This window comes from Acipenser ruthenus, chromosome 4, assembly GCF_902713425.1.
Source record: "Acipenser ruthenus chromosome 4, fAciRut3.2 maternal haplotype, whole genome shotgun sequence".
NCBI classification, from domain to species: domain Eukaryota; kingdom Metazoa; phylum Chordata; class Actinopteri; order Acipenseriformes; family Acipenseridae; genus Acipenser; species Acipenser ruthenus.
In genome coordinates, this window is record NC_081192.1 from 2217671 (window position 1) to 2239896 (window position 22226).

The following is a 22226-nucleotide window of genomic DNA, read 5'->3' on the forward strand; positions in this document are numbered from 1 at the left end:
TGCACTGTCCTCCCTAAGGAGATTCTACTGGCCCTATTCCTATAGCTAAATAAGTCAGCAAGAGTGACAGACAGCAAAAGCAGGGACGTCAGAGGTGTCAATTTCAAGAACAATCGGTTTATTATTGTGAACAATAATGTCAACAAATGAAAAAATGAACAAATGAATGAAATGAATAATAAGAAAGGAATTCAAATAATTGCAGGTAACAGGTAAGAAATAAGATGGTACAGATAAATATGTAGGGACAAACAGAAGGCTAAACAGTATCACCAAACAGAAATGAATGTAGTGTCCGGAGGGTCTCCAATAAACCCCCACTCACAAACACAACACACACAGATAGACAAAAGATGGTGGGAGAATGACAGGTAGGCCCAACAAGTCCAGTAATAGCAGGGTAATTGAAATCCATACAAAGTAACAAAATAACAAAAAAATACAGGACACAAAGTATCAAATTAAAGTAGAAAAAATCCAAACAAAAAAGAAATGATCTCACCCACAAATAAGGCAGTCCAGCAAAGTGTCCCGAAATGATGGTGATTGTAGAAAGTTGAAAACATTGAGTACGTTGAAATTGTTGAGACTGTCCAGTAGTGTTGAGTTGAATGGTGAACAGTTGTTTGAAAAAAATCAGGAGGATCAGGAAAAAATTGAGACCGTCACACATAAAACAACAAACACTAAACAGACCTAGAAAAACAGCTAAACTTAAACAAGTAACAGTGAAAACAAAAAGAGGGGTTTAGACAAAGCGCAGTGACAAAAGAAAATGAACGGATGCACTGGAATTATCTAAGGATGTTAATGGATTCACTGAAATTTAAGTAGAGAAAATGCTGTAGTTAAATGGATTCCTCTGAAAAAGGGAGTCTCTCTCAGGCCTGATTAGCCAGCTTTAATACAAGTGCTGGCTACTAAGGAGCTCTGAGATTGGAGGGGTGGAAATCTGAATAAGCCAATGGGGAGAGAGGATGAACAGAGGGAGGTTGCAAGGAACTATGGGAAATGAAGTTTTGACCTGGCCAGGCTACTGACCCTAATTAAAGGGACAGGTGGGTGAGACTTACACCCACATTATGTAGCATGGGAATTGCTACATATTCCCCCCCCCCCCCCCCCACACTGGAGGTGCAAGGGACGAACGCCATAGTAGCGTTTTAAATTAACAATATTGACAGTATCCTCTTTGACATAATCTGGCTCCCCCCACTTGACTTTGTAGTTGTTGGGTCCAAGTCTCTTGGTTACAAGAGCTGGCCCAAACCATTTAGGGGCAAGTTTTGCGGAAAACTTTCCGGAGGCATCAGATAAGGGGTGAGATCTTATCCAGACTAACTCACCTTCTTCATACTGACAGTGTGCTCTCCGGGCATTGTAATTCCGAGCTTGCCGTTTCTGAGCTTTGGCAACGTGATCCCTCACCTCTTCGGCAATCTGCTGCTGGCGATCTAGCAGTTGGTAGGGATCGGTGGATGGAGCAGGAGCAACAGCGATTAATCGGTCCAATGGGCCTCTGATGGTCCTTCCGAGCGCTAGTACTGCAGGAGAGAAGCCAGTGGTTTCATGTTTGGCGGTGTTGAGGGCGAAACGAAACTCGGGTAGCCACTGATCCCACAGTTGATGGTTTTTCCCGACAAAAGATGCAACCATGGTCTTTAAGGTGCGGTTCACGCGTTCTGTCAGGTTGGTCTGTGGGTGGTAGCTGGTGGTGAGTTTTTGTACTACTCCCCAGGTCTTGCACACCTCTGCGAGTAGCTGGCTCGTGAACTGAGGTCCACGGTCTGAAAGAATGTGTTGCGGTGTTCCCCATCGAGTGAATATTTCCTGCGTCAAAATGTTCACAATCTTGGTGGTCTTACTGTCCCGCAATGGAAACAGCTCAACCCACTTTGTGAAGTAATCAACAATGACCAGGATGTAAGTGTTACCTTTTTTACTTCTGGGGAAAGGTCCCATTAAGTCCAGACCCAGCATCTCTCCGGGCTCCTTCACAGTAGTGGACTGGAGTTGACCTGCAGGTTTGGTGTTGGACGGTTTGTACTTCTGGCAGGTTTGACACTCCTTTATGTGGCGCCATGTATCTTTACGGATGGAGGGCCACCATGCAACCTCCAGCATGCGCAACAGGGTCTTCATCCTGCCCAGGTGACCTCCCAAAGGGTTGTCATGGTAGTGGTGGAGGAAGGAATCCGTCAGCTGTTCCGGAATTACCAGCTGGTATCGGAATCCTTGTTTAGGAATGGGCACCCGGCGATACACAAGTCCCTGCTGTTGGATGAAGGAGATGCGGTTATCATTGGCAGTATTGGAAGCAATGTCATTGATGATGTCAGAGATAGCTGGGTCTTTGGACTGAGCGGCCGCAATCTGGTCCATGGTGGTGGGAAGATCCATGCTACTCGCAGGGGCATTGCTAGCACACACTGACGCAGAAGGAGTTGAAGGTGGTACAAGTGGAGCTCTGGAGAGTGCATCAGGTACAAGATTCAGACTACCTTTCCTGTAAATAACGGTAAAAGTGAATTGTTGTAGGCGAAGAGTCCAGCGGGTCAGTCTGGAAGAGGTTTTTGGGTTATTGAATGCCCAGGAGAGTGCAGCGTGGTCAGTGACAACCTCAAACTCCATCCCCTCCAGATAATGCCGCCATTTTTCTACTGCCCACACGACAGCGAGACACTCCTTTTCAGATGTGGAGTAGTTTTTTTCGGCAGAGTTCAGTAATTTGGAGGCGTAGGCTATTACCTTCTCATCATCTCCTTCTAGCTGAGTCAGAACCGCTCCAAGTCCTACATCGCTGGCATCAGTAAAGACTCGGAACGTCTTGTTGATGTCCGGGTGAGCGAGGACTGGAGGACTGATCAAAGCTTCTTGGAGGAGTTTGAAACTCTTCTGGCACTCTCCTGTCCATTTCCAGGGGACATCTTTCTTTTTCAAGTTGTTAAGTGGGGCAGCAATATCCGCAAACCTGGGGATGTACTTGTGGTACCACCCTGCCAAACCTAGGAACCGTTGAACCTCCTTCAAGTTGGTAGGAATGGGATATTCTTGGATGGCTTGGAGCTTGTGGGGATCAGCAGCTACACCCTCACCTGAAACCACATGACCAAGGAAATGGAGAGTGTGTTTAAAGAAGTGGCATTTTTTGAGATTGAGTGTAAGACGGGCCAGATGAAGTTTGTGGAAGACAGCTTCGAGGTCTTGAAGATGCTGTGCGGAGTTTGGTGAATAGACAATGATGTCATCTATGTAGACGAAACAGATCTTCCCTCGGAGGTCTCCTAACACTCTCTCCATCAGCCGTTGAAAAGTGGCTGCAGCATTTTTTAACCCAAATGGCATTACATTAAATTGATAAAAACCAAAGGGTGTGGTAAACGCAGTCTTCGCTCTACTTCCTGAGTCCATCGCCACTTGCCAGTAACCTGAACGTAGATCAAGGGAACTGAATACCGCAGCACCACTCAGGGACTCCAGGATGTCATGAATGAGGGGCATGGGATATGCATCAAAGACAGTCTTTGCATTCAGCTTTCTGTAGTCCACACAGAACCTGTAACCACCATCTTTCTTCTCTGTGAGCACCACTGGAGAGGACCATGGGGAGTTAGATGGTTCTATAACTCCGTCCAGCAGCATGTCTTGGACGTGTTCCTTGATTAAAGCCTTCTTCAGTGGAGACGCTCTATACAGTCGACCCCGAACAGGGACTTCGTCCTCAGTGGAGATGGAGTGACGGGTGACTGTTGTCATTCCCAACTTATCAGTGCAGACTGAAGACCACTTTTGCTGGAGGTTCTGGAGTTGTTGCTCGACAGGAGATGGTTCAGCTGAGGTGATGGTCATGGTCACCTTCGCCGGTTGGCATGGTTTTGGATCAGAGGTGGTAGGTGGCTGGCAAGATGTATGGAAGTAGAGGCTGACACTCGATAAGGACCTGTCCCAGGAAGCTTCCCCCTCATACCGTGGCAAAAAAGGATGGTAGGAGAAATCCTTCTGATGTTTGACACCATACTGCCTATTTACAATGTCAATCTGGGTATGAGTTTTCTCCAAGAAATCCAAGCCTAGAACAAGGGGAAACGTCAGGTGATGATCCTGTAGGACATATGTGCCTAGAAACCAGATCTCTCCGTGGAGAAGGTAAGTGAGGCGAACTTGACCTTTGGCCTGGTGTGACTGTCCATCTGCCAGTATGAAATACTGATCCTGTGCAGACTCCAGCTCTTCCCCTGGATGAGCTATCTTCCTCCAGAGACTCTCTCTCATCAGAGTGAAGGTGCTCCCAGTGTCCAGGACTGCAGGCCCTTGGAGCCCTCGAACGCCCACATCCACGATCAGCAGAGTCAGGCTTGCAGCAGGAACTACATTTTTCTTCTCCTGGCTTCTAACCATGCTGACCTCTGCCGGTTTCTTCATAGCTCCTTTATGGCTCCTATTGTCCTGAACAGCTTTGCTGGATTTTGCCTTGACCCAGTATTCCCGCTGAGCAGCGTTGTCTCTCTCCACCTGGGTCCCGATGCGCACCAGTTCTGCCACTGTCTTCACTGTTCCCCTAAGACAGCTTGCCAGTTTGGGATTACAGCTGTTTAGAATGCGACAAACCAACTCAGTCTCCTCCAAGTCTGGCTTCCAGCGCAGACATAGGGCACGGTAGTCATAGGCGAAGTCAAGGATTCGCTCGTCAGGAAGTTGGAATCTGGAGCGAAGTCGGTCTTCCACTTCGGTCTGGAAGTCAGACGGCAGAAAGGCTTGACGGAAGACAGTCTTGAACTGTTCCCAGGAGTGGATTCCCTTGCGCTCTGCAACCCACCAGCTCTTTGCTGAGCCTTTCAGCACACTGGACATGGTTGCCAGGATCTGATTTGGTGTCATGGGTCGTAGCGCTAGGAATTCATCACATTTGTCCAGGAAGTCAATGGCATCACTGCTGGCCTCCCCGCCAAACTCTGGGAAGTTGATTTTAATGGGCAGCTTTGCTTGGGAAAGACTTCCTTCAGTTCTGGAGCCATGGTAATCAGCAGACCCACCGTCAAAGGAGAATTGTTGTGGTGCAGACTGCTTTCTAGAGGAGAGAGACGGCAAAGAAAGTGGTAGACGAGGGGTGCTGGTCTTTTTGAAGAGTTTCTTCAGCTCTTCTCCCCACAGCACATCGCGGCGTTTCAGGCACTTCACCACTTCCAGATCCATTTCGTCAAGGGCCTCTTGCCTTCGATTCTCCATATCTGCGAAGCGTCCTTCAATGTAACCTCGCAGGACCTGTTCACGATTAATGCTGCTCTCCTGTAACTCAGACAGCTGTGTTTCCAGTTGCTCAACACGGTCAGTGAGATGGGAACAGTACTCAGTCAATTGCCCTATCGCAACACTGTCAGTAAGGTTCCCTTCATCATCATCGCCTCCAGAAAGATCTACCCCTTCCTGGGTAATGTACAGGTCACTAATGCGGGTTGTTATCTCTGTGATAGGCTCTCTGATAGTCACATGGGGTCTATCTCCAATCTCAGAGAAGTTTAGCGAAGTCAAGGTCTGATTTTCCATTTCTGACATTAAGTTCCCAACAATTTAAACTGATGAATTTAGATTTGAATTTAATGACACAAAGGGTCCCCGTACGGGCCACCAATTCTGTAACGATCACTCTGCACAACTGAGAAGCAGTTGCACTGTCCTCCCTAAGGAGATTCTACTGGCCCTATTCCTATAGCTAAATAAGTCAGCAAGAGTGACAGACAGCAAAAGCAGGGACGTCAGAGGTGTCAATTTCAAGAACAATCGGTTTATTATTGTGAACAATAATGTCAACAAATGAAAATGAACAAATGAATGAAATGAATAATAAGAAAGGAATTCAAATAATTGCAGGTAACAGGTAAGAAATAAGATGGTACAGATAAATATGTAGGGACAAACAGAAGGCTAAACAGTAACACCAAACAGAAATGAATGTAGTGTCCGGAGGGTCTCCAATAAACCCCCACTCACAAACACAACACACACAGATAGACAAAAGATGGTGGGAGAATGACAGGTAGGCCCAACAAGTCCAGTAATAGCAGGGTAATTGAAATCCATACAAAGTAACAAAATAACAAAAAAATACAGGACACAAAGTATCAAATTAAAGTAGAAAAAATCCAAACAAAAAAGAAATGATCTCACCCACAAATAAGGCAGTCCAGCAAAGTGTCCCGAAATGATGGTGATTGTAGAAAGTTGAAAACATTGAGTACGTTGAAATTGTTGAGACTGTCCAGTAGTGTTGAGTTGAATGGTGAACAGTTGTTTGAAAAAAATCAGGAGGATCAGGAAAAAATTGAGACCGTCACACATAAAACAACAAACACTAAACAGACCTAGAAAAACAGCTAAACTTAAACAAGTAACAGTGAAAACAAAAAGAGGGGTTTAGACAAAGCGCAGTGACAAAAGAAAATGAACGGATGCACTGGAATTATCTAAGGATGTTAATGGATTCACTGAAATTTAAGTAGAGAAAATGCTGTAGTTAAATGGATTCCTCTGAAAAAGGGAGTCTCTCTCAGGCCTGATTAGCCAGCTTTAATACAAGTGCTGGCTACTAAGGAGCTCTGAGATTGGAGGGGTGGAAATCTGAATAAGCCAATGGGGAGAGAGGATGAACAGAGGGAGGTTGCAAGGAACTATGGGAAATGAAGTTTTGACCTGGCCAGGCTACTGACCCTAATTAAAGGGACAGGTGGGTGAGACTTACACCCACATTATGTAGCATGGGAATTGCTACAAGTATAACTAGGACTGTGCATACGTTATTTGTAATTCAACAAAATGACATTATTGGTAGGGGGTGAATACTTATGCAAACCACTGTATGTGTGTGTGTGTGTATATATATATATATATATATATATATATATATATATATATATATATATAAATATATATACACACACACACACATATATATATATATATATATATATATATATATTTATATATAGCAGACATTTTTTTGGTGCTGCCATGCTCCTTCACCACTTTCTGTTCACTTTTCTTAATGGGATAGACAGCACCTACGTTTCAAATAAACCTCCCCTTACCTGGTTAGTTTGCGACACAGTCACCCCCGTCTGCGCCGTCATCAAAATCGCTCAAAGCTAACATGCAAATTAGGCTACATCTTGAAAGTTATTCAAGTTTTTTCATCAAAATCAGGTGCAAGCATGTTTTGCCCTAGTACTAGAGGTTTGCCCCGTCATCAAAACCGAGCCCTATATGTTATGATGGGTTATCTTTGTTCAAATAAATCAATCCATTCTTTGGGGGTTTAGTGATTCCACTTTCTCCAAACCTTTGTTAAGTTTACCTCATAGAGGAGGGTTCTCTGTGAGTCAGAGGGGACCCCCGGCCAAACCCCTCCTTTAGCATGCATGATCCCTTGTCTTCTCTTTCAGGTTCTGATGCCTGTATTTATGTGTTAATATTACTAATCAGTGTTTTTCTTTCTGGTTCGCAAGCCTCTTCGTATGTCGGGTCATCTCAGAGATGGTGACCCCCCCACCCCCCCACCCCTCCGTTTGTAGGGTCTCCTCAATGACGGAACCCCCCTTCTATGGGTTGGGCCTTCGAAGAGGTGGAGCCTCTCTCTTTACATGTTTCATCTGTTACTAATTCCACATACCTAAACATCACCTCGGGGGCCTTGCTCACACCCCGTGAAATGCCTATTGTAATCACCACCTAACACAGATATGACCCTGTTGAGACATAATAGAAACTCTGTATTTCTAATTTGTTTTGACAGGGCAGTTTCTATGTCCCCTCTGAAAACTGCATGCAGCATGCATACTCTTGGCACAGGAGGCTTTGCTGCCTGCTATTGAATGCACACAGAGGACTGAGGACCTATTACACAGGCCTGATGAAGGAGATCCCTGAGCTGCCACAAACAGAGATTGGTAAGGAGACACAATTGTTGAACAAACAAAAAATCATCTTGTTTACTTGCTCATGTGTGGAAGCTGTGTTTTTGCTAAATCCCTCAAACCTGTGTCTTTTATTAGATTTATATTTTTTATAAGTGGTAAATGTGTCTCATTACTGAAAAAAAAATCTGCTTCAATACATGTAGAAAATCTCCATGGGCCCAACTGATAAATACTTTATTCATGAGTTATTAACAGCCTTTTTTAAATACAGAAATGCAGTTTGATAATTGAGACTGTCAAGACTGCTGGTTGTTTTCTTAAGCAATACCAAATATGCATAAAAACTGAATTTTATATAGAGAGTTTAAATTACTCAAGACGTAATGCTTTATAAACAGAGCCCTATGTAATATAACACATGCAAATTAAAATAATATTTGTGTTTCTTAGAAGAACTTCCCATTGAGGAAACAGTAAAACAGCTATCTACTGAACTGCAGGTACGTTTGCATTCAAATTGTTTTACAACTCCAGGCTATAAAATATGCATCGTATATTAAACATTCAATTTCAGCACATGGCTTGCAGGATAAAAAAATAAACATAAAGATTATTCAGGCAGTTTAGATGGCATACTTAAACAGGTGTAAAACAGATGCACTCAAAAAATATATACAAAAACATTTAAAGTGAGAATTAAGGGACCGGTCATGTAAAGATGTGATAAAAAAAGGGCTATATATATATATATATATATATATATATATATATATATATATATATATATATAATCAGCCCAGCTGGAATGTGAAAGTAGATAGTTAAACAAGATACTGTACACCTTGGGCAGACTTGGTCCCAACTTTATTATTCATTTTGCTTCTAGTTCCTACTGCAATAAAAACATCTTTTTGCAGGACATCTTTTTGCAGCTCGGTTGAGCTGCGGCGGTTCAGAAGGCAACATGTCCTGTACTGAGCGGCACATTTGCTCACGCAGGCCAGAATCCTGTAGAAAGACATTTATTTTTCATTCTAGTTGCTCTTCCTTACTGGTCCTCGTTAATTGGTTTGGTGTCATTCTCAAATTGACTCAGTTACTCCCATATTTTCATTTTTATGGTTTCTAATTTTTAATACATTTTCATAGATAAACCATGTTATTTGTGCTTGGCAAAAAACAGCATGTTATCATATCATAGCAAAAGATAACATTGTTGCAAAAGTTTTGCTTTTGTGGATGAGGAAAAAAACTTACAAGAAATAGATGTCTACAATTATTTATTTCAGCAGTTTTTTTTGAAAAACTCCAAAAATGATAATTCAAAAGTATTCATACCCTGACAAGGAAAATTAAATTAATAGCTAGTTGAGGAACCTTTAGCAATAATAACCTAATTTAAACAATTAGGATATTTGTCAGTGAGTTTTGGCATGATTCTTTAGTGATTTTTGACCATTCTTAAACGCAAAATTGTTCCAGTTCATTCAAATTCCGACGACTTCTCTTGTGCACAGCCTTCTTCAACTCATACCAAAGATTCTCAATCAGATTTAGATTGGGCGTTTGACTAGGCCATTCCAGAACCTTGATTTTGATGTTTTGCTTTGGATCGTTGTTGTGTTGGAACATCCAGTTGCACTTTAAACCAAGTTTTGTAGCGGAGGGTTTCAGATAATTGGCCAATATATTTTGGTATGCTATGGAATCCATTTTACCATGTATTGGAACTAAATATCCTGTGCCATTAGAGGAAAATCAGCCCCATAGAAGGATATTACCACCTCCATATTTGACAGTAGGTATGGTGTTCTTTTCTTTGTATGCCTCACCAGACTTTCTCCAAACGTAACGACTATCAGCGTGACCAAATAGCTCGATTTTTGTTTCATCACTCCACAAAACCTTTGCCCAGAACTCATATGCACCATTCAAATGCTGTTTTGAAAACTTTAAGTGATTTTCCTTGTGACGTTTTCCTAAGAGTGGCTTTTTCCTTGGCCTGCAACCATTGAAGTTCTCAATGGTCTTTTTTGTACTTCTTGATAATAGAAACAATAGTTGAAATTAGGATACTCAAATGCTTACAAATCTTCTTGTATCCTTCTCCAGCTTTATGGCAATAAATCATTTTCTGCCTAAGGTCTTCAGATAGCTATTTACTTTTCCCCATATTGACTTATTGGTAATGACAGCAATCACCCTATGCCTAACCCTTTTATACTAAGAATATTCATCTACAATCCAGCATTTTCTAGACTTTTCTAAAATTAGGTTCTGCATTATCATATTGAAATTTCTAGCACCTTGTAGACAATACAGTACAACGTTGCATATCCGACCCCCTGTGGGCTGGGGTATAGGCAGATATGTGAAAAAGTCAGATTTGCGAACATCTATAGAAAAAGCATTTACACATCCATAAATAGGTTAGTGAACAAAAACAGCACGCAAACTGCTTTAAACATGGGGACATTTTTTTGCTTTAAAAATAAGCACTGTAAACAAGATTAATTAGGCTACAAATACAGTGTTGCTATGCGGTTTGCTGTAAACCATCTCCACAAAAAATACAAAACAAACAGTAAATGTACAGTAACCTGCAACTAATGGCTTCTTTCTTAACTCTAGAAGTCTCTGCCTCCCTGGTTCTTCTTTCTTAATATCTCTGTCGTTGCTTCGGCTATTTTAAACAAACGGCCGGTAAGCATTGCGTTTATGAAGCTTGCTTTGTTTAATTCAAATATATTTAAAAGCCACAACAACACTCTGCCAATATCTGCAAGCGTGCGTGCCATCATATAAACACATTTCACAAAAAAAAGCTTTTTCGACTGGTGTATTGAAATGTCACTGCTACAAGCAGCTGACTGACACACGCACACAGCCTGCCTCTCTTAAAGGGGAACGCATCAAAAGGCTGATTGCTATAACGCTTTCTTTCTGTTTCCATCGCTGAAGCTGCACTTGCTGCCAATTCCATTACTCTCACAGCCTACTTTTAATATTTATTTATTTATTTATTTATTTAGCGAGGGGGTTAATTGATCAGGGCGGTTATGTGACGGTGGGATATGCGACGTTCCACTGTGCTGTCATTGCATCAAAGGGCATGAATACTTCTGAATTAGCATTTTTGGAGTTTTGCAAAGAAAATGCTTAAATAAATCTAGAAAAGATTTTGCCAAAAATTATTTGTTTTCAGGAAACTTCTAGAAATTATAAATTTCCATTGGGGTGTGTAAACTTTTGACTACAACTGTATATTGTGACAATGCGTCTGGATTACCACCGTTTAGCAGAGCGAATACCACAGTCTTTTAGTAAGAATACTCAGACAACAGAGTAGAATTCAAAAACAGGGTGGTACCTGTGTGTTTATTTATGTAAACACATCTTGTTCAGAAGATGAGTGTTGAATTCCAGAGTTTCAGAAAATACACAAAACAAAATCTTAACTCCCTCATGGAGTACTAACTAAACAGATTATTAACTAAATAACCTGCCAATTCAATATTCAAAGCAAAGATTTATATATATATAGAGGAAGGCTATAGTGGAAAATGATTGACCCAAGGGAAGACTATTGTCAACGACGGGACTATAATGCCGGAAGCCACAGCAAATGTTTTTGAAGTTCATAATGCATACAGTAGTTCTAAAAGTTTTCTTGGCTTCCAGCTCTCCGTGCGTCTTGCTGACTGCTGCATAATCCAGTTTATATCCCGGCCATTCAGGAGCAGCTTTCTTCTGCGGTGACTAACAAAGTGTTCCGGATTAGGGTGGTTTTGTGATGTGGGCAGCTAATTCCACTGTCACCTTATCTATACAGTATACAGTAGCTTCTTCCTTTTGGTGAAAGGTTATCCCCCTGAGGAAGTATTTGTCAGTTCCAATATAAGCAAAACAGCATTGACCTTTGCATTTTTGGTAATTGTCTGAAAAATAGTTTTGTAGCAGACGAATCTGGAAACAGCCTGGGAGAGCAGCATGGCGAATGCAGCAGTGCCACCTAGTGCACAGAAGGCAGCTTCCTGGTAAAAGGGTTATAAAGTACTCTTTTATCTTCGTTTATATAATAAGTAAATATCCGTGGATTCTTAACAGTCTAAGGAGCAATTAGGTGCTGTCATTTCTAAATAATACCACTTTGGATGTCTCATTCCTGATTCCTGGAATGTTTTTTGTCGATATTTTTATTCACAGGTGCAGAGTAGTCATGATAAAGTTGTGGAGCAGATTAGCAGAGATTTGACTCAACTCTGTTCCTACCTGATGGCTCTCTGGAGCCAGTTTCTAGACACAGCTACTCTTCAGGCTGAAGTTACATCCTACTTGGCTCAGGAACACCACACCCTAAGGGTAAAGACTTCACAGCTTGTTTTACTCTGCTAAATGTGAGCATGTTCTTTGCACCAATGTTGTAGATGTGTTAGTGCAGTGCTGTTCAGCCTTCATGGTGTAGCCGTAACAGTGACTGATACTTTTTGCAAAGTGTAGGCACCAACATTCAAACACTATTAATCTGGGGAAAATTAATTATAAAATGTTACCTGCTCTACCCGGAACCTACCCGGGTCAGGACCATGCAGGTTGGCTATATGATTTCACACTGCTTTTGATAAAGCAGGGTTGACCAGGGTGACAGACACAAGTACACAATACGCGTATCAATGCACCGGAAGCAGCTTGTTATGGACACTTCCAACCAAGCTTCTCTGGATTGAACTGTCAGCCCAAATGTTGATTAGAGCAAATGTTTCTTCATCCCTGCTGCAAATATGGCTAAGCAAAATAAACAGAAATGTTCCTTGCAGAAGTGAAACCTTCACGCAGGCATGGCTGTTTGTTATTTTGTCTGCTTATTAACGGCCACCATGCATTTTGTCTCGCTCAACCGGGGTCAAAGCATGTCGGTCCATATCCTGAGGTGAGTTGCTGTGACCCGGGTGAACCCGGGCACGACCCAGGTACGTGGGTTCAAACTACACAGGATTGTGACGTTGATAGCCAGAACATGGGTCGGGACCCGGGTAGGAGTGCCAGTGTGAAAGGGGATTTAGAGCCTTTCCCAGCAATTCCTGTGTTATCTGAAACAGGTTACAGCGTACAGGAAACAGAAACACAGCAACATGGTCTCAGGCAGGAATCGCCACTGAGCGCTGTGCCACTCATAAACGTTGTTTATAATTTCCGCTCTATCCAAACAGGTACGAAGGTTTTCAGAAGCGTACTTTTTCACAGAACATCACAAACGTGCATCTCTGACCTTCCAAGAAGAGCTGTGAGTTGTACATCTTAATACACCAAAACAAAGTGCATTGTTTCAAATGCTTCTCTACTGGCTTTGTTAACATTTTTACTGGCCTCCCTTTTTTGTGCTGTAGGTCACATTGTTTGATTGCAGCTGCACCATTTGAGTCTAAATAAAAGAGCACATCAAGTGCCAGGCAGCAGCAGCCATGTGTTTTATAATGTCTTATAATTAGGGCTGTCAATTAATCGCTGTTAACTACTACTTCATTTTTTTATCACATTGCTGTGTCTTGAGGCTTTCGGCACACCGTACTTCAATCCCAGCCGCGGCAGCATTGGACTGAGTGTCTGAGTGCAGTTATTGTTAAAATAGAAAGTTAGTCACTGAACCGCGTAATGGAGCAAAGCACTACAAATGAATGGGAGTTTTTTTTTTTATGTTCTGACGGCTCACTGGACAGAAAGACGCTTACTTGTCTACTGTCAAAGTGAGTTCCAGTAATCACACATGAGTGCATCTATTCTGCTCCGTGCTGAACACGCCTTCACTTCTCAAAATACACTAGCAGCTCTTCTACAGAAAATAGCAATACAATAACAAATTAAACCCTCCAGTTTCGACAGAAAATACTTATTAAAAAAAAAAAAAATTATTTCAGTCCACAATCACATTTAAAAATAGATATCCTATTTATTCTGTTTTCTAATCTGAATGCTGCTGATCAAGCTTGAACTACATGTTTTATTGTGTTGGTTGTGTACACTTTGGTCTAAATGGGTACATTTCTTGGTTAACTAAATATATAAATATATATACAAATTTATAGTTAAGGGTAATAATAATAGCATCAGTAATAAAACACATTTAAATTAGATGGATGTAGTAATTGTATCAATTTAATATGCGATTAAAATCGAGATTAACTAAGATTCATTTATTTAATCGCTTGACAGCCCTACTTATAATATAACACTATACGCATATTCTAAATGTAAAGAATAAAGTGCAAGCAAAGAAACCTCAACAGAAGGAAAGGGGGTGCTGCTAATATATTGCTATTGCTAATAAGGTGTAAAACTTGGACTGTATTTTAAAACTAATAAGAGGGTGAACACATTTTTTAGATTATTTTATATAACGTTATTTGAGGTCATTTATATAAGGTCCTTTGTCTTTTTTGGTTTTGTTTCAAGCATCCAGCGACAAAATCAGATTGCACTTCAAGCTCGAGGTTCAGACTATCTCACTAAGATGCCTCCCCTGCCTGCTGAGTGCCTGGATATAGATGGGGACTGGAACACTCTTCCCATCATCTTTGAAGACAGATATATAGAGCTCCCCAGTGTGGGTCAGTAATTTATTTCTATGTATAGAGCCATACATAGTTCATTTCTACTGGGGGCTGGGGTTGTTGTGAGATATTCCCACAAAGATCTTCCAGATATACTGTATGTGTTTTGGTTTATTATGTTAAATGTTGACTTTCTACCTTGTTGGCCTCTTTACATTTTCTTTGCTTATCTTAAGCTTATCTCAAGATATATTATTTACACACAGTTGTAGTCAAAAGTTTACATATCCTAATGAAAATGTATAATTTCTAGAAATTTCTCAAAAATAAATAATTATAGGAAAAATCTTTTGAAGCAAAAGTTTTGCTTTTGTGAATGAGGAAAAGTTGCAAGAAATACAATTACAATTATTGCTACAATTATTTATTTCAGCATTTTTTTTCAGAAGTATTCATACCCTGACAAGGAAAATGCAACGAATAGCTAGGTTTTTTTTTTTGCTACAAAAGTTTTTAGAAATATATAAATGAATGTCCGAAACAAGATGAACTAATTGAAACAATCTGTTGGTATCTGCTTTTCTTAGATGAGGACTTGGGCAGTGCCACGCCTTCCGTCCCACATGTGCCCACTGCTAATGGAAACAAAGAAGACAAAGAGACCACTTCTTTAGAAGAATCGGAAATGGACAGAAAAGCTTCCCCAACAAGGGAGCATGATTCTGGAAAACCACCAATGAATGAAAACCTTTTGAAAAGTTATAATTGCACAGATCTGTCAGTGTATGTTTCTTTGTGTGAAGAATATGAGGAAAGCAATAATAACCTAAAAAACAGTGATACCTTAGAAGGCACTGCAGTGAGTAATTCTCAGGATAATGAACCTCATGATTCAGAGCTGGAGGGAAGGATTGCAGATCCAACGGGGGGAGACAGCAGCTCTAACACTGGTCTGAAATATATTGAGGTCAGGCCAAGTGATACAGACCCATACAGAGGAGAAGCAGTATTAGTAGTAACAACGTCAAACAAAACAGAGTCCACAGACTTAAACAGGGCTGAGAGCTTATCTCCGTCTTGTCATTCAAATGAGTTGGAAAAGAAAGAGCATGAAAGCAGTGTTTTAGTTAAGGATGTGTCCAATGAGTATGACTCTAAATCCACCACAAATCGAGCAGAGATACCACCTCATGGGGGCACGCTTTATGAAAATGAAGACATTCTGTTATTCAGTTTGTCTGTCACTGATACTTCCGTCTCAGAGATGGAAAGGACAGTAACAGTGCCAAGCAAATGTGAACCAGCTGAAAATGATACATATGGAGCAGGAAAGGATGACTTCACCAGGAGCTTAAGGACCATGAAGAGGTCTTCTTCTGTGATTTCTGATTCTGGGATTGAGAGTGAGCCCAGCTCAGTAGCCTGGCTGGATGTTCGAATCAGACCTCAGGACTTCTCCAGTGAGAGGGACCTGCTGCACCAGCTCGTAAGAAGGCACACCATGCACCGAAACTCCCTGGAGGGGTGTCAGACCGAAAGTAACGCAAGCTTACCCGGTGGGATACAGGCTTCCCTGACGTCCATCAGCTCCTTGCCTTATGAAGAAGAAGAACAGGAAGTGGAACTCAGCAAGCTGACCAAATCTGTCTCCGCTCCTCAGATAAGCAGCCCTGAGGAGGACTTAGAAACGAACCAGGACCGGAGACAAAGGGGCGATGAGTCTCAAAGCTGTACAGCTGTGGGAGGAAACATAATGAGGCAAAATGATCGTCCAGTTGGAAATGCTTCTTCTTTGGAGGATATCCTGGAAGGGAACATGCCAGAGTGTGTAACAATTCGTAGAGAAAGTAGTAAAAATGAACACAGAGACATAAACATTTATGAGGACTATAATTGTTCCAAAGAAATGAACATACCTAGAATTCTAGAAAACCAGGTAGTTCTGTGCACAGTGGATGCAGTATTACAAGGTGTTCCAGAGGTATTTCTTTATAAAAAGTTTGTTGATGAAGAACTTCCAAAACACACTGGGACTCAACCTGACAAAGCAGTATTTTACACATCAGCTAGTTCCCCTATAACCCAAGAGAACTACAAAAATAATAGTGTACCAAATTGTGGAGATCAATTGGACAGTCAAAAAGTCCCACACCTCAGTGACAAGGTGCCAGCATTTGATTTAAAAGAAGGTGATGTGTCTGAAGGGGAGTTTAGGTCTTCTTTGGACAGCACTAACAAAGCAACTCTGCGTGAATCTGATCAGTGTTTCCATCAAATAGAACTGAATGAGGAGGATAATCTGAATGAGAGGATAGACTGTGAACATCCTACTTTGCCCAGTCAAGGGAAATCTTCAAACATTCCTAGCTCGGGTTTGGCATTCATGAACAGGAAGGTAGTAGAGGTGGTTAACCTATCAGTTTCGTGCGCCCCAACTTGTCTGCCATTCTCTTCTGTGCTCAGGGATTCTCCATCAGTCAGCGGGTTTTCAATGAGGCAGGCAACATCGCCCATCACCAGACAGCCTCTGGGCTCGTTTGGTGTGATCTCTTCTAATTCCTTTTGTGTGGATGAAGAAACCAGCGAGAGAATGCTTAAGTAAGTGTCAGTTTTCAAAAGCAGATTATTATACCTAACCATTAGAAAAAAGACCCGATGATTAGTCCTTGCTTATTTTTTAATGACCTTCTCTGGAGCCTATGGTAATTACATCTGGACAATCACAATGTGTTTGCATTCAATGCAAATAGCATATGCCACTTTTAAGAACTTAACTTTCAATAAGAAGAAGAAGAAGAAGAAGAAGTACTGTTGCTATAGAAATAAAGACTGATTTCCAATGCTGTATCTTAACATAACTAACTGATAGTAGTGTGGTTCTTTATGCTGCATGTGTAATAACAGCATATTCGCAGCTTAATTTGAGTAGTGGCCATACAATTAGGGGATATCCTGTGGGCCAGAGATAGCTCTGTAAATATAATGATGAATGTCACATTTCTTCTCTCTCTAGTTTCTATAAGGCCAAAGATGATCTTCTAAATGAGCTGAAGTTTCGAGGTACACTGTACAGCAATCTACCCCAGCTGGCCTCTGATGTGCCATATTTTCCACCTGAGGAAGAGGAAGAGAATTTCGAGGATGGCATTCATCTTGTAATCTGTGTTCATGGTCTAGATGGTAATCATATGTGTTCTTATTAGTAGCATTTGCAAAAATAGAACGGTGCATAGTAGCCCCATGTGGAAAGAAATTGGTACTGCACTACTACTATGATACTGTAAATACAGTACATTTGGAAAAGTGTTCAAATCTTTGTTTCATTAAAGCAAAGATTTATATCTAGTGACCAAGCCTGCATCTGAAACAGGTTGTATCATTGGCTTCTACTGTATCATGTCTTTTACCCAGCCCCTCCCTGGAGCAGCATATCAAATCAAAGGTAGTCTTGTATCATTGGCTTCTTCTGCATCATGTGTTTTGGCAAGGCTGTTGGAGATCCAGTGATGGTGGTGCTGGGTGATGCTGTCCAATTAAGGTGTCAGTAACTACTGTATAGTTGCAATGTGTTACTTTTGCGTAACTGCACTCAACACAAGTGTATGCTTTTTCAGGCAACAGTGCAGATCTACGGCTGGTGAAGACTTTTATTGAGCTGGGGCTGCCTGGATCAAAACTGGACTTCCTGATGTCAGAAAGAAACCAGGTAGACAATATATATATGGTATTACACCAGTATGCTGTTACATTTCGAAAGAAACCAGGTAGACTTTACCTGGTATTACACCAGTATGCTGTTACATTTCAAAAGATACCAGGTAGACTATACCTGGTATTACACCAGTATGCTGTTACATTTCGAAAGAAACCAGGTAGACTATACCTGGTATTACACCAGTATTCTGTTACATTTACATCCAAGAGTACAGTAAACATAAATTAATTTGCAGAAATGAATGTGTAAAGCTAAAAGTATGAAGCTCAGTTCAAGAAAGACTGTCGCTGGTACCCGGTAACAGGATTAATCAGATGAAGGAGTGTTATTGAGTCCAGTGCTTATAACATACAGTAACTACAGTACAGAACTGCAAAGATTTGTGACTATATATTTTTTTTCTCACTTATCTAGACTGACACCTTTGCTGATTTTGACACAATGACAGACAGACTTTTGGATGAGATCATTCAGCACATTCAACTGTATAACCTCACCATAGCCAGAATAAGGTAAAACAATAAATAAAACAGACCTCAGTTTAAAGTGGCAATGATGAATATTAAAGTGGTTGTAACTAAATAATGAATTTCATCATGCATTACCTGTTGTGTGACTTCAAGTCACTATATAAGTCTCAAATGTGCAGTTTTATAAGAAAAGAAAATGGTACAACAATTATGTATTTTCATTTAAAACATGTTCCACACCACTGTAGCATTTCTGCTTTTTGAGCACTAGATGGAAATGGAGAGCCAGCAGGGACAGCTTACTAGGTAGTCTTGTATCATTGGCTTCTACTGAAGGGCTGAAATCCAGTCCAATCCAGGCTGATGCATTAAAATACACTGATTTAAGGTGCTGTTACTGTAGTCTTTCTACGCTACAGATATTTCATACAACTCAAATCAGGGATCTTGATCAGGTATTTTCATACAACTCAAATCAGTGCCCTGATCAGGTATTTCATACATCTCAAATCAGTGCCCTGATCAGGTATTTCATACAATTCAAATCAGTGCCCTGATCAGGTATTTCATACAACTCAAATCAGTGCCCTGATCAGGTATTTCATACATCTCAAATCAGGGACCCTAATCAGGTATTTCATACATCTCAAATCAGGGACCCTGATCAGGTATTTAGAACATAAGAACATAAGAAAGGTTGCAAATGAGAGGAGGCCATTCAGCCCATCTTGCTTGTTTTTCAAGCAGCTTCTTAAAAGATCCCAGGCTGTCAACTTCAACAACATTACTGGGGAGTTGGTTCCAGGCTCTCACAATTCTATGTGTAAAAAAGTGCCTCCTATTTTCTGTTCTGAATGCCCCTTTATCTAATCTCCATTTGTGACCCCAGGTCCTTGTTTCTTTTTTCAGGTCAAAAAAGTCCTTTGGATCGACATTGTCAATACCTTTTAGAATTTTGAATGCTTGAAGCAGATCGCCTTGTCTTCTTTGTTCAAGACTGAATAGATTCAGTTTTATAAGCCTGTCTGTATATGACATGCCTTTTAAACCTTTATAATTCTGGTCACTCTTCTCTGCACTCTTTCTAGAGCAGCAATATACTTTTTGTAGCGAGGTGACCAGAACTGAACACAATATTCTAGATGAGGTCTCACTAATGCATTGTAAAGTTTTAACATTACTTCCCTTGATTTAATTCAACACTTTTAACTATAAATCCGAGCATCTTGTTGTCTTTTTTATAGCTTCCCCACATTGTCTAGATGAAGACATTTCTGAAGCAACATAAACTCCTAGGTCTTTTTCATAGATTCCTTCTTCAATTTCAGTATCTCCCATATGATATTTATAATGCACATTTTTATTGCCTGCGTGCAGTACCTTACACTTTTCTCTATTAAATGTCATTTACCATGTGTCTGCCCAGTTCTGAATGCTGTCTAGATCATTTTGAATGACCTTTGCTGCTGCAACGGTGTTTGCCGCTCCTCCTATTTTTGTGTCGTCTGCAAATTTAACAAGTTTGTTTACTATACCAGAATCTAATCTAAGTCATTAATGTAGATTAGGAAGAGCAGAGAACCTAATACTAATCACTGTGGTACTCCACTGGTTACCTCGTTCCATTTTGAGGTTTCTCCTCTAATCAGTACTTTCTGTTTTCTACATGTTAACCACTCCCTAATCCATGTGCATGAATTTTCTTGAATCCCTACTGCGTTCAGTTTGAGAATTAATCTTTTAAGCAGGACTTTGTCAAAAGGTTTCTGGAAATCTAAATAAACCATGTCATATGCTTTGCAATTATCCATTGTCGAAGTTGCATCTTCTTAAAAATCAAGCAGGTTAGTTAGACACGATCTCCCTTTCCTAAAACCATGCTGACTGTCTCCCAGGATACTGTTACCATATAGGTAATTTTACATTTTGGATCTTATTATAGTTTCTGTAAGTTTACATGTAATAGAAGTCAGGCCTATTGGTCTGTAGTTACCTGGTCCGGTTTTCTCTCCCTTTTTGTGGATCTGTATTACAACTGCAATTTTCCAGTCTGGCGGTACAACCCCTGTGTCAAGAGACTGTTGCATGATCTTGGTTAGCGGCTTGTAAATAACTTCTTTCATTTCTTTGAGTACTACTGGAAGGATCTCACCTGGCCCATGGGGATTTGTTTATTTTAAGAGCTCCTAGTCCCTTTAACACGTCTGCCTCTGTTATGCTAAAGTTATTTAAAACTGGATAGGAACAGGCATGTTGCCTGTATACTCCTGTGTAAAAACTTGTGAAAAGTAATCATTTAATATATTTGCTATTTTTTTCTCTTTGTCTATGATTTTGTCATTTGAATCTCTTAGACATGTTACCTCCTCTTTGAATGTTCTTTTGCTGTTATAATATTGGAAACACGTTTTGGAATTGGTTTTAGCCCCTTTAGCAATGCTCATTTCTATCTCTCTCTTGGCCTTGCTAACATCCTTTTTGACTTGTGTTTGTAGTTCCAAGTACTCTTTCTGTGTACTTTGTTCTTGGTCCCTTTTAAACGCTCTGTGAAGTGCCTTTTTTCTCTGATCTATTAAACCATTTTGGCAATTTTGTTTTAGATTTAGATTTGTCTACTTCCATACAACTCAAATCAGGGACACTGATCAGGTATTTCTTACAACTCAAATCAGGGACCCTCAGAAACAGATGCAACCAGGAAAAAAAACTGGAAATAATAGAAATAAGACCTGTTATCATGAAGTGTGGTTTCATAGAAGAAATGCATGAAAGAGAGACAGCAGTTTGCTCTTCTGTCAATGTCTGTCTAGTTGCTACACCACTGGGGGACTTGTCTGTGAATGCCTGCTGAAAACAAAGTAGCATTAGAACATATGTTTGGGAACGAGAAAAGGCCATTCGGCCCACCAAGGCTTGTCCCTTGTTCGCACATGTCTCCACTACTGGTGGGGTCTAATTTAAAAGCACAGAATCAAATATTCTTTTAAAAAGTTCCCAGTGGTTTAGATCCTACTGCTTCACCTGGTAGACTATTCAATGTATTTATAACTCTGTAAATACAGTGCTTCCTACCTTCTGTTCTAAACTTACCTTTATTCTGCTTCCATTTATGTCCTCTTGTTTTTCTCTCTGTGCTAATTTGAAGTAGTGTTTTGGGTTAACTTTATACCATTTGTGATTTTAAAGACTTGATTATGTTAAAGGAGATCTTGAAATGTGTTGTGTTTTGATTGTTACGCACAGCTTCATTGGGCATTCACTGGGCAACATCATAATTCGGTCAGTGCTGACGCGACCCCGCTTCCGATATTACCTCAACAAGCTGCACACGTTCCTGTCACTGTCTGGACCCCACCTGGGAACGCTGTATAACACCAGCACTCTGGTCAGCACAGGTAACAGTCTTTCATTATTGCACTCTGGTCAGCACACATTGCATTGTTTATGAACCAGACCTAGCTGTTTTATTGGAACATGTACTGTATTTGTATTGTATTACACACAGATTCTCTCTACCAGGGTAAATCCCTTCACCTGTTTTTATTGTATTACTTTTGACACTGGCAGCCATAATGAACACTCT

General features: G+C 40.7%; 1 protein-coding gene across 1 annotated transcript in view; it reads left to right on the plus strand.

Moving 5' to 3' along the window:
* Positions 1-22226, plus strand: part of LOC117400757 (protein FAM135B-like) — a 107830-nt gene that overhangs the window by 80154 nt on the left and 5450 nt on the right. Inside the window, exons 8-17 of the mRNA XM_059021291.1 lie at positions 7787-7940; positions 8361-8410; positions 12117-12272; positions 13121-13194; positions 14361-14515; positions 15046-17056; positions 17472-17638; positions 18073-18164; positions 18588-18685; positions 21887-22038. Of these exons, the coding sequence (XP_058877274.1) occupies positions 7787-7940; positions 8361-8410; positions 12117-12272; positions 13121-13194; positions 14361-14515; positions 15046-17056; positions 17472-17638; positions 18073-18164; positions 18588-18685; positions 21887-22038 (3109 nt within the window). The remainder of the gene's footprint in view (positions 1-7786; positions 7941-8360; positions 8411-12116; positions 12273-13120; positions 13195-14360; positions 14516-15045; positions 17057-17471; positions 17639-18072; positions 18165-18587; positions 18686-21886; positions 22039-22226) is intronic.